The 13,360-nt window shown below is 42.5% G+C and overlaps 1 protein-coding gene across 8 annotated transcripts in view; it reads right to left on the reverse strand.

Moving 5' to 3' along the window:
• Window positions 1-13,118, reverse strand: part of MYB (MYB proto-oncogene, transcription factor) — a 34,169-nt gene extending 21,051 nt beyond the window's left edge. For 5 of the 8 annotated variants that reach the window (XM_044917335.1, XM_021693311.2, XM_044917334.1 and 2 more), the window contains exons 1-8: window positions 13,096-13,118; window positions 8,605-8,722; window positions 6,642-6,713; window positions 5,030-5,122; window positions 4,563-4,783; window positions 2,601-2,835; window positions 1,247-1,327; window positions 678-782 (exon numbers count right to left, since the gene is read on the reverse strand). In XM_044917335.1, coding sequence (XP_044773270.1) covers window positions 678-782; window positions 1,247-1,327; window positions 2,601-2,835; window positions 4,563-4,783; window positions 5,030-5,122; window positions 6,642-6,713; window positions 8,605-8,722; window positions 13,096-13,118 — 948 coding nt within the window. The remainder of the gene's footprint in view (window positions 1-677; window positions 783-1,246; window positions 1,328-2,600; window positions 2,836-4,562; window positions 4,784-5,029; window positions 5,123-6,641; window positions 6,714-8,604; window positions 8,723-13,095) is intronic. The other 3 variants (XM_044917332.1, XM_021693310.2, XM_044917333.1) reach the window with 2 other exon arrangements.
• Between the last annotated feature and the right edge of the window lie 242 nt (window positions 13,119-13,360).

Consider the following 13,360-nt stretch of genomic DNA (forward strand, 5'->3'; position numbering starts at 1 on the left):
CCTGGGTGGCTCAGTCGTTGAGCATCTGCCTTCAGCTCAGGTCATGATCCCAGGGTCTTGGGGTCAAGCCCCGTGTCAGGCTCCCTGCTTGGTGGGAAGCCTGCTTCTCCTTCTCCCGCTCCCCCTGCTTGTATTCCCTCTCCCGCTGTCTCTATCAAATAAATAAATAAATAAAAATCTTAAAAAAAAAAAAACTACATAGGTTACAAAGTACATGCTTTCTCAGTTCGCAGCTCAACCACCAAAAAAGGATGTCAAAATTCAGTAGTGGTATGAAAGTATGGAAATCTAGGTTAAGAAAAATAATAGAAAAAGAAAAAGCGTCAAATGAATAGGTACCAGAGAGATACAGAGTTTTGTAAAAATTGCAGATTTTCATTCATTTATATCTGTTAGTTAGTCTTTGAATGGATAACAGTCCCAAGAAAACAAGAAAATCGATGGTGGCCACCACAAGTGGACTCTGCATTTCTTTTGCCACACGAAAGGGCTACTTTCAATTTGGTCAATATATGTTGGGATCCAACCGCATTTTAGCACAAGCGACTTCTCTTCCAACACTGTTAATGGATCTATAGTCTGGATTAGTGTAACAGTTAGAAGAGAAGGGAAAAGAGACAGAGGGCACTGGGGTGAAGCTGCTGTCCCCCCATTCAAGCACACGGTTCTCTTCTTACCGGTAGCACCTGCTGTCCTTTGAGCTCATTCTCAGTCGACATGAGGAGCAATTCTAATTCCTTTATTCGCTTTTCTTTCTCAGGGTCTTCATCATTATAGTGTCTCTGAAATTAAAAGTTAAGGGAGAAAAAAATTCAAGGGCCTGATTGGAAGCTGCAGATACAATGGCTGTGGCCCCCAGTCATGAAGGACCACTGGGCCCCATGAGCCTCAGCGTGAAACCAACACTAACTGAATCCTGCCATTGTACAAAGCTTTGTGAGGGTTATTCCAGACATAAGGGAGGCGATGCGAAATCTGAGGCTCGAGTGGGCGCTCACTGATGTGCTGGTTCAGCTGATAACATCAGAGAACCAGAGAATTCCTGAGCAAATTTGCTCTAGAAGTGAAGATTGGTAGCTTGCTGGCCAGAACTCCACCTACCTCTCCACTATTCCTTTTTTTTTTTTTTTTTTACTTCAGTTGGGCAAGTGAAAGTAAGTGTTTAGATAAATAAAGCATGTCTTAAAAAAGTTTGCTCTGAACAGCCAATGAGTTTCTTTATGAAATGGTCTTCAAATGATCTTACCTGAATGGCTGCAGCAGCAGGCTGAGGGACATTGACTATATTTACATGTAACGCTACAGGATATGGGACATGACTGGAGACCTAGATCAAAAAGGCAGACAAACAAAGGCCATGTCATTCATGGTCACACAGGCTTTAGGGCACTTGGCTTCCTGAGGTTTTGCTCTAGGACTGAGGAAAAACGAAACAAAACAAAACTCTACTGATAAAGTTCACACACGCACAGAGAAGAAAAAAAAACACCCTCTAATTTGAAATTTTAGCCAGGCCTTTAAAAATGGCTAAATAAGCAGTTTAAGCAACATAAAGAGATTTAAAGTGCTCAATGATCTTGATGAGTATTCCTTAATTAGAGAAAAACACAATGAAAAATATAACCTAAAAAGCATTCATGAGTGTATGAAAGAAGTCATAATGGGAAAAACTGATGGCTCTAGCTGTTTATAATAGAAATACTTTTCTTGGAATAATCATGAGTTTTAGTAAAGAGCCCAGAACTACCTATGATAGTTCATTCACCTGAGACTTTTCTGGAAAGTCTGTAGTCAAATGAATGGAACAGATAGAGAAGAGTAAAAATTATTTAGCAATATATTTTGAATATAATTTGCATATGAGCTCCACATTCTTGGCTAAGTTTCACCATCTGTTATTGTTAGTTGTAAGATTAAAATTTATTGAGCTTGTCTTTATTCTCCTTATTTTTCTTTTCCCAACCATTATGGAAATTTTTTTCCCTGAATAGAAATATCTGGCAATTAGGAAGGAATCACACTGATCCAAAGGAGGATGAAAGAAGACATCAGAAAATGGTGTCACAAACCTGCTCCTGACCCAGAGTAAGGAGGTAAACATGCCCGGAAGGAATACGTTAAGACATTTCTGCTAGATCACTACCAGAATCAAATTTACAGAATCAAACTTGTTGAACTGCAGTGTCAAACAATCTCCTCTTTAAGTTTAATATTACGTTCATTTTTCATTTTGGAAGAGGAACACAACAGCTCCAAAATACATCTTCATTCCCTGCTTCTGCTCCAGCAAGAGCTTGTTAAGTAAATTTACATTCAAAAGCTAATCTGATCTGAAGCACTTAAAATCCAACAACCTGGACTCTAGTCTTCACTGCGGGCTGTGCAACTCTTTGCAGATCACTTAACCTCCTGGCTTCTGGGGATGTGCCCCCGATAACAACACCTCCCCCTATCTACCTCAAAGGCTGTAGGTGGGGATCAAAGGGGATCATGTTTATGGAAGTTCTCTGAAAAGTATAAAAGTGTGAGGTATTATTACTTCTACCTGGAGCTAAAATCACCATCTCTCTCAGTAGACTAAATTCTCAGAAATGGCTTACATTTTGTGCTTCAGAAATGTGGTAATAGGAATAGTCATTATTCACTGAGGGCTGGCCAGCTGGTGGGAGATGAGCTGAAGGTGGAGCATGAGCAAAACCCATCAAATGGCTGTTCTTCTGGAAACTGGTGGCCACTGTTGGTGGGCTGGCTTTAGAAGACTCCTGCAGATAACCTTCCTGCTCGACCTTCCGACGCATTGTAGAATTCCAGTGGTTCTTGATAGCATTATCAGTTCTGCACAGAAATATATCACATAAGAATTTTACAAACAAAAATTTCAATTCAGATTAGAGTTAATGGACAGAAAACTGTTTCGAACAGAGACCTTTTCTTCTGGTCTTTTGGGGTTGTTGTTGTTTTAATTGCTTTAGTCTTTTGGACCTCTGAAAAATCATGCTTCTTCTACTACCTAATTGAAAATCCATAGATTTTTCTCATTACCCCATAGGGAACATACGTGGACTTCTAGAGTTTTTAAATTCTTTAACCACTTTGTTTCCTTGATAAAAGAGTATTTTCAGTGCGACCACCCTTCAAGTTTATTCTGACTGTTCATGGTCCAAGGCTCTAATACAACTTAGAGACCCAGCGGTTCTAGAAAAGTGCTCCTTTGACTGTGGCTCAGCAGGGCCTGCCCACCACAACACGCACACAGTAAAGTTTGGTGAATGATAATGATGGGCTACTGCCTCACTGTCTGCTCTTTATCTCAAATGGCACTAGCCAGAAATTTTGAGTCAAAAAAAAGGAAAAAGAAAAAAAAAGAAACTCTCACCTCTTGACATCCACCTCAAACTGTTCTATAACCAGAGGTGAGAATGGAGAATGGGATCCAGAAGGGAAAAATGCCAAGTCCTGATACATTTGCAAACTGCAAAGCATTTTTACTAAAGTCTTTCAATTCTCAGGAAAACAGTTTCTCAATTAAAAAAAAAAAACAAAACTCTTTTAAGCCTCCCTTTTACTCTTTTGATGGGGGTGGGGGAATGTATGCTAAAGAAAGAGGAAGTTCAATCGCCCCTTAAATTTTTACAAGAATCAACAGCATATCCTCTCAGGCCAAATGGGAGAAAAGGCCTCTGTTCGTCAACCTCTTGGATTCTCTGAGCTGATGCTGAATCCTCCATGAGAGAGGAAATGCTCTGGAATGCCACACAAGAACACTACATCAACCATCAGAGCCAGGGCCTTCTTTGAAAGGACCCCTTCTCCAATTTTGAAGCTCAAGAATAAAATTTATTAAATATTTTTTATCTTACATTATTTACATAAGATTTATAATGAAAAGTATTTTCCAAATGAAAGAAAATGTGTTTATAAACTATTCCAGTGGGGTAATTGGGACAAAAATGAGCTTCTACAGGTATCCCTCATAATGAGGTCATTTTTGTGCCTTGTGCATTAAAAGAAAGCATAACACTGACCTTATTTAAAAACCTGGAAGCAGTATGATAATTCTAGAAATACTCATTTATTTCTTCAAAGGAAGAAAAATGATACCAAGTGGTATAATGAAATGAATGCTAGCAACAGGAAAATGACAGCTGAGCTTCTGGTCACTTCACCAGCTGCATGAACTCAGAGCAGCGACAGAAAGTCTATCCTCAGTTTCCTGCTATGTGTTTAGAGTTTTATAGTTTACAAAGTGCTTCGACGTTCATTTTGTTTGATACTAACATTGGCCCCGGGAAGTAGGCTATTACTCATTTTGCAAATGGGGCAATGGAAGCTGAGGAAAGTTCAATGACTTGGCCCAGAGCTCACTGTTGGGTGGATTCTGGAAGTCCTCGACCAGAGAAACGCTAAGAGCTCCTCCAGTTTTAAAACCTATGGATCTGGCATATCTAATGAAACACTTACGATCATTGGAATGTAATTCACTCACCATACATTTAAAACAAAATGTTCAATACCCACTCCCTCATTCTTCCCAATCAATATATTTTTTGACATATTATTACCGTCCAGGCAGTAGCTTTGCGATTTCTGCCCATCTGTTCCCCAGTCTCTTGTGTGCCTGGTAAATAATTCTGTCTTCCTCTTCTGTCCAGGAGGTTTTCTTAACTTCTGGATTCAAGTGGTTATGCCACCTCTCCCTACATTGTTTTCCAATTCTCCCCTTTAAGTGCTTGGCAATAACAGACCAACGTTTCGGACCGTATTTCTGTACAAGCTCTATCACCTTCAGATAAACACACAAAAATAACCTATGTTTTAATGTTATGTAATGACTCAGTGTAATCATTCTTCAGTGTTACAAGATCTTTAGAAAATGTCTAAGAATCTGCTTTCATTTATTGGAAATATGGGAATAGAGTCCTCTGCTTCCTGACACTTTACCTGTTTCCTCAAGTTGGCAAACATTCAATAAAGATGTCTTGGGAATATTCTGAATTGTGATTCACACACCAATGAGGAAAGAACTTACTCTCTGATCTTCTTCTTTGGTCCAAGGACCCTTGATGAGCTCAGGGTTTAGTACTTTCTGCCATCGGTGCTGACACTGCACATCTGTTCGATTCTAGACAAATAACAAAGTACGAACTGTCATATAGATATGATGTGATAAGCACATGAAGACTTTGTTAGGGTATGAAACATACATAGACAATACACACATTCAGGAACATTTAAGACACACATTCAGGAACATTTTAGGGCATGTTTGGAGAGCCTACCTATCACTCATTACTTACAGTTAAAAAACATACAAAGAATATATCAAAATTGCATCTAAAATTAGATTTGCCATATGAACTGAAGGACTGTTATACTGTACACATCGCTGTCAATTTAACTTAACCTTATCCTCAGCCCGTGGAAGTACCTCTATGGACGAAGACTAAGACTTGTTAGTGATTCCACATGAAGGTCAGGCTTTCATGGAAACCTACTCTAAGTGACTAAAGTTTGCTTCCCATTCAAACTAAGAGATGTGCTTCAATTTAGGGCCTCGGGTATTAATATTGCAGAACAAAGATGAATAAAGAGAGGCCCTACATTACAAGAGAGTGTAATCTTATAAGAAAAAAAAAAGACAAATATATAATTAACTAATAGAAGGCAGAATTTGATTCACATGCAAGAAGAAACCAAAGCAAAATGATATTGGGCTGAGAATAGAAGCATCTACTTAGGAGGAGAAATTATGTTTCCTAAGGAGGAGTCTGGGAAAGCTCTTGATAGGGACTTGGGAGGATGGATGGAACATTCTAGGAGGTGACATCACCAGAGACAAAAGCCCAAAGGAGGGAAAGCAGAAATGAATTCAATGAAACCTGCTCACAGAGAGGAAGTAGGAAACAGAACCGGAGCTGTATGTTGGGGCCATGTGGAAGGACCCTGGGTGCCAAGTCGGGGCAGTGTACTTAATTTGTGAGACTCTATGTCACTGCTGTTGATTTTGAAAAGTTCAGGGACAGCTGCATTTTAGGAAGCTCCATGTGCCAACAACGTTTGGGATGGATGGAAGAGTGGAAGGCTACAGGCAGGGAAGCCAGTTAGGAAGCCACTGTAAGTGTCCAGAAAAGAGGGAAGGAGGCCGAACCTGTTGGAACAGCAACGAGGATGCAAAGAAGGGGCTGACTGAGAAAAGAATTCCAGATTCCATAGTCACTGCTTGGATGTAGGAGATGGGAAGTGGGGTAAGTCAAAGAGGATAAACCAAAATTTTCAGCCAGGGTATCAAAAGTATGGCCATCGAAATAAATAGGAAATTTAAAAGAAGCTAACTTGAAAATATCAGGAGTTTTGTCATCCTACCACATAACAAGTCATCAGAAAGCTAATTTACATTATCCTAATAAATAAAAAGATAAAACAAGAGGCAAAGTTTTAAAAAAAGAGTTGTAAAAATCCTTTAACAATCTATTTAGAAACTCCAGTTATATGCATTACAATATAAACTATAAGCTATAAGTTTGGATGAGGCAGTTCTCCCCCTACTTCTTATATATGAGCGAATGTGTAATGTCTTAATGTCCTCTCCCAGGACATAAATGCTGGGTTCCTTTTATAGAAAGAAAAAATTACAAACTTACCGGGAGATAATTGGCAATAACTTTCCAGTCATCTGTTCCATTCTGTTCCACCAGCTTCTTTAGTTTTTCATCCTAAGACATTTAAAGTTAATCCTAGGATATCAGTCATTTACTGTATAACTTTATTCAATTAAGAGTAAAATGGAGCCAATCCAAGAATCCAATCCAGAAAAAAACCCTCAAAAATATCCAAATACAACAGATATTAATGTAATATACTGGTTTAAAGCATAGATATATTTAGAGTCTGACAGACCAGAGTTTGAAACTTGACTCAGCTATTGACTAGTTAGATGGGCTTGGGTATATCATTTTGCTTTTCTGGGCCTTAATATTGTCTTCTATGCCGTGGGAGTGCTGATGTCAATGTGATTTTTTGGGGATTACATGAAGTAGCTATGCAAAACATTTAACATAATGCCTGGCTCACTGAATGTTTAGTATATGATAACTATTAAAAGTTTTGTTTGATGGGAAATAAAATAATGAACTCCATTGTTAGAGTCAATAGACATTTAACTATGACAATAAATAGGATCTTGAGTAAGAAACGGTTCAAGTTCTATTTTAACATTTAGCTAGTTCAACCTCTTTCATGCAAAAAATGGAAGATCACTTTTTAGATTAAATTTGAAGGCACGGATAATGTGAGGCGAACGTGATAACCACTACACTACGGAAACCCACTGAAGGCACGGATAATGTAAGAAAATAATTTCATTTTTGCATCAATATATTCACAATTTAAAGGAGGCCAAACTTATCAGAACACTGAAGACATGAAACATCAGGGAGAAATCTTTCAGTTCACAAGTGTCTTTCTAAACACATTCCTTCAAGTGAAAAAGAACCCCCACGTTTCTGCAAAGGTAACTTTCACACACAACGTGGGTCCTCGTAGGACACAGACACAGGAATTAGGAAACCAGTGTTAACAACAGAACTTCTGTATCTCTCAGGATCATCTAAGATCACAACCTCCATAGATAAACTATGCATTTCCTATGGAGCTCACTGGCAATCCCACCTGCCTATCAAGAGGGGCTCTGGTTTAAGTGAAGTAGGGTAGAATGAAACAGAAGAAGAGTTAGTATCATTTATTCTAACGTAAAATCTTCTAAAATCAGTTGCAATTTTTTTTGAAAACTTTAAAGAAAAAGCAATTTTCCCCATACATTAATAATTTTGCTCCTTAAGTATTGTTCCATTTGTACAAAGATCAAGCTTTTGATAAGCTAGCAGAAAAAGAAAGGTGGGAAGAAGACACATCTCCATCCATCACTGAAAGCTGTTAGAATAGACATTCATGTATATGGCTCTGTGAAATATACATCACAAATGTTAAATCCATTATGGCAAGATGAGTTCTGTGAGTATTTTGTTTCATACTTTTGTTTTGGGAAATAGCAATTCATTCATTTGCACAGAGAACACTTATTAATATCTTCCTTTGTGTCAAGCGATCCTGGGCTCAGGGAACACAAAAAGGAACAGACATTTAGCCCTGCCCTCAGATTTGTCGTCAGTCTACTGGGGGAGGCACTCATGTTACAGCAGTCATAAGTAAGAATGTGTATCCAATGCCTGGAGGATGCATCCGACCTGCCTGGGGAATCCAGGGAGGACCTCACAGAAAAGGTGATGTCTTCACAGGTGATAAAAAAGTAGTAAGAAGTAGTGCAGCAGAAGGACAAGAACAGAATAGGCAGAGAGAAAAACACAGATGAAACCTAAAGTGAGAAGGAGGGGACATTCAAAGAACTATGAAGAGTTTCGAAGCAGATGGTATAGTGTACACGTTGGGGGAGTGGTCAGAGGTCAGCATGCTGCCCTGGGCGGGCCAGGGTAAGACTTCAAAGAGCCAGCTAATGAGTTTGAGCACCTGTAGTTTAGCTGAAACATTTTTTTTCATAAATTGATACACCCTAGGTTTGTTCCACGTTTTGATAACATGATTAGTTACCTCTTCCCTGGTCCACCTAGTTTTCCCCAAGTGACGCTTTCCAGACTTAGGCAGCAGCCCATCATAGTCATGATCACACATCTCAATGTCTTCATCATCCTCGTCACTACTGTATATGCTGCAGAAATAAAAAATGGGCAGACGTGGGCTGAAACCAGAAGACTTAAACTACTGGGTAGCAAAATTTACATGAAAACTCAATCTTTTCAAAGGTTATGAGGATAACATTTTGAAAACTTGCACAAAATTGTTTTCTGCATTCTGTTGCTCTAGTATTGTAAACTGGTTCTGCTGTTAGTGGTATCCACAGATACGGCCAAGGACCTGGCACTTTCTTATTGCTCTACATGTTTAAACCTGCTGAGACTGTTAGGCCAGTGACAAGTTACACATTTGGCAACCTTCCAACCAATGAAGGTTTAAGTTGAAAACTTAATGTTAAGGACAATAGAAGAAACAAGAGCCAATTTCCTTTATATAACCACACGCTAAAAATCTTTGGCATACATCACATCATTTAAATACTATTTCTCCACAACAACAAGCAACTCAATGATGTTACTCCAATGGGGCTGGTGTTTTATTAAGAGAAAAAAAATTCAAGAAGTAATATGCCCAACAATACAATTATAGTCATCCCTTAAAGATGAGAAGATTAAGAGAATGTAAAAGGAAAGGATTTACAAAACCCGAGGAAGGATAAGGCCATCGAGTGATCAGACTGCTTTGTACACAACATTAATATCCAACAGATCAAAACTGCAGGCCAGTTGATCCAACTTGTGGCCCCGATGACAACAGTCAGTTTCCTAAGTAACTAAATGAATAATTAGGCCACTTGGTAGTCACACTCTTACTTACTTTTTTGGTTGTTGTTGTTTTTTTTTTTCCTATTTCTGACTGAATGGTATTTGACATCTCTTAAGATGTACCTAACTCAAAACTAAGGGATTCCCCCAAAATGCATTAGTGTTTTGAAGAGAGCCTTTTCTTTTACCTAGTAGACCAAAACTCTGAATTTTGATGACTTTTGAAGTAATTCTACACTTAGTGTTTATTAATCATATACCAAATAGATGACAGTAATGTTAACAGCCAGTAAAATTTATAGTTTACTTTTAGTTGTAATTTTACTTATAAAACATAAGGTATGTTATCTTAAATTCTATCTTAATATAAGATATTAATATAATATAAATGTGCCTTAAATATCTTAAATTAGACTCTTAGAAACTTCACTAAAAATTTTCATTGTAATATTGAGAAATCCACCAAACTGAGAATAAAATAATGACACAGAGCAACATCATAGTGCCAGTTATGATTTTTACACAGGTTTTGTCTTCCCAAACTAACTTACAAGTATATATTACTCACCCCTTACAAGTCAAGCAAAAGTGCTTTCCAAAAATCCTGAATTTGAGGTACTTATAATTTAAAACTATTATTTTGGGCATAAACTGTAAGTCCAGGATGCATGGTGACAAGTAGGATGTGATCCAAACTCCAAATACCACCACAAAAGAGATCCCTAAGCTGTATTTCTCTAAGCTGTATTTATAATCTACAATCATTTTTTATTATCTATTCTTTTAAACAAGAGTGTCATCCTGTTCCCCACTGTCAACAAGAGGCTCTAAACAACTGATTAATAAATACAATAGATTCCCGCTAATAAAAAAACACAAGCATCATAAGATAAATATATACATATCATAATCCTAGAGCTGTAGGTCGGCATCTTTCAAAAGATTCACAGGGAACTCCTTGGAAAGCCCCCAGATGAAGTGGCACCCTTATGAAATATCAGAAAAGCAGGGTAACCTGAAAAAGGAGTCACAGATTCCATTTACTTTAACGTTTTAGGTTTGGCCGGATCTGGAGATTTTCAGAAGTGAGAAACTACATTTTCCAAACTAATAGTAATTGGGCATCTTTCTCCTGGAAATAGCTCATCTCTCAGGGACAAGCAACAAATGCGGCGGCCCATAGGGGGCAGTCAACGTCAGGTGAGAAAGGATAGGCATCAAACAGGACTAGAGTTCTGGAGGCAAAGGTGCCAGTCCTAATTCTGCCTCCACTTCCCTGCATGACTTGGACAAATCACTTCCTCTCTCTCAGGACCTCAGTTCCTCGCCTTTACCTAAGGGCTTGGATTCTATTAGTGAGGTACTTTCCAGGGCTAATAAATGATGATTTCATGTCTTCCTGCTTCTTCAAATTTCAGCACAGAAGCAGAGATGAGCAAAACCAGAGTCTTGGGGGAAAACGTGGTGTGGGACTTCTGCAGGTCCCCATAAGGGGAGCAGGGCGAGCCCAGGGCTGCTCATAGTCTGCTCCTGGGGCCATCAGCAGGTTTGGCACCCGGGCGAGCTTTTGAGCTTTGCAGGCGATGCCCTCGCTCTAAGTTGTCCCGGTAGCCTAAATTGCATGACAGATGTCTACTAAGGACCTGAAATAACTTTTCCTTTATCTGCTCCGACAAGCTCTCAGACTCAACAGTCAGAGGACTTTCAAAGGTTGATTTCAGGCTTGATGCACTCGACTCCCCACCTGCTAGACCTGGTGTGGTTACAAGAGTACAACTATGAATATTACATTCTGTCAAGGAAACAAACCGTGCAAAGAAACGAAAAAGAAAAGAGGTGTTGGGGGTTGGGAAGAGGGAGGGGAGCGGGAGGAAGTGTCTTGTGGCCGCTACTGTGATTCTAGAAAAGGGGTTCAGACTCATTTCGCTGACCTGGTTAATAATCCCTGCCAAGCTGACGCTCGCCCAGCAAGAAACGGCTTTGAGCCCGCAGCCGGGTTTCTCTTCCCCCTGAGGCAGGTTCAAGGCTCCCGCCCCTCCTGGCCGCCACCCTTCTCCGCTACCTGGGAGCTGCAAGGAACCTGCGCGGCCCCGCCCCACCCGGCCAGCAGAGATCGCGGGGCGCGGAGTCTCCACCGCGCCTCCTCCCAGCACCCCTTCCCAGCTTCCTTCTCCTCCTCCCAGTTTCTGCTCTCAAAAAAAAAAAAAAAAAAAAAAAGGTGGCCTCCGCTGTTAAGTCCCAAAGGCGAAGGTGAAACCACTTCAGGGGCAGCACCCCGCCCCGCGTGGCCGGGCCCTGGGCGAGGCCTAGGGAGCCCAGGCACCCCCCCCCCGCCCCCGCAGGTCGTCTCCCTTTTTCTCCGGCACCCAGCCATGCCTAGGCGCTGCTCCCTGCCTGGCCAGGCCCGGCCGGAGGGTGCAGCTGCACGGCCCAGGCCCACACCCACGCTCCTTGCAACTTCCTAGCGCTGCGCGGGGACAAGCGACAGCCAGTTCAAAAACAAATAAGTACATGAAAAGCAAACAACCCGAAGGAAAGGGGTTGGATTTGCTTTGCCTCCAGGGGCTTATACCAAGAACCTCTGAGCGAGGGTCGGCCCGTCACCCGTCCTCCTCCCGGGCGACCTAAGGCGGCGGGAGCAGGGCGTGGAGAGGAGCGGTAACCTCAGCCGCGTCCACGTGTGCGCGCCACGCCCGGACCTCTTGCCCCAGCGAAGAGGGATTGCGTCCTGGTTGCGCGGCAGCGGCCTTGGGTGCTGCCCGCCTCCGTCCTTGTCCGTTGAGTGGCAACCGTGACGGCCGCTGAGCTTGTCCCCGCACCCGGCGGCACGCAGGGAACTCCGGCGCGTCCAGTCCGGGAAGTCCAGAGACCAGAGGAAGCGGGAGCGCCAGCGACTGACAGTTCGGACAAGCATTTCCCTCCCCCTCTCCCTCTTCCCCTCCGTGCGGCCACAACGTGAGGGGACTTCACCCATCATCCCGCCGAGAGCCTCCCCAAGTGCGGGGACATGTGCAGCGCGGACGCGTGTGAGTGCGTGTGAAGTGCTTGCATAAGAAATAAAAGCCTCCCAGAGTACTATGATGAGAGCTTTCAAAACCAGGGCTTAAAACAATTTGCCAATGTAGAGACCCTTTTCCTCCCTAAAACCTTCCTTGCAGCCGCCTGTCAGCTGCCGCTCTTCTTCGCCTCCATAAAGAATGAATGAAATTTAAGGAACTACCTGCAGCTACTAAACAATCCGGCATTTTCCCTATATCTGCCATATGCTCTGCACTTCCAAGTCCAAACATATCGCAATGCATCCACCAATTACGCTGCGACTCCCTCGCCGACGCCCGCGGCATCAAGCCAGGGACCTAGTGGGCTCCCCGGGGCTGGTGGGCACCTCTCTGGCCCCGGCTGGAAGGGGCTGCTTTTTTTGCCCCCTAGAGAGAAACGTATCCCCGCGCAACTTGTAAAATGAGCCTCAGGGCATGCTTCCTGACGTCCTGATATATTTCCCGCACAGGCTCTTCCATTCATCAGTTTCACTCGCGGCTTCTGCTGCAGAAGCAGAGGCTCTAGGTCCTCGCAGGATCTGACAGCCCCACAGAAGATCCGGGAACGCATTCCCACCTGCTCTCCGAGCGCCTGGTGCCCCGAGCGCCCCTGCCCGCGGCCGCCCGTCCGGGCTCCCCGTTACCTGTGTCGGGGTCTCCGGGCCATGGCGCGGCGGGCGCGGGGCTCAGCTGGGAGCCGCGGGAACCGCACGGGGCTGCCGCCTCCCGCTGCCCGCCGCCTGCCTGCGTCCCTCCCCGGCTGCGCAGCGGCGTTCCGCACCGCCGGGGCGAAGTTTCTCAGGAGAAAGAGGAGGAGGAGGAGGAGGTCGCGGAGGAGGAGGAGAAGGAGGAGGAGGAAACAGGTTGATATTAAAATGTAAACTCTGTAAACAGAGATGCCATCAAACA

Source organism: Neomonachus schauinslandi, chromosome 8 (assembly GCF_002201575.2).
Source record: "Neomonachus schauinslandi chromosome 8, ASM220157v2, whole genome shotgun sequence".
Lineage (NCBI taxonomy): Eukaryota > Metazoa > Chordata > Mammalia > Carnivora > Phocidae > Neomonachus > Neomonachus schauinslandi.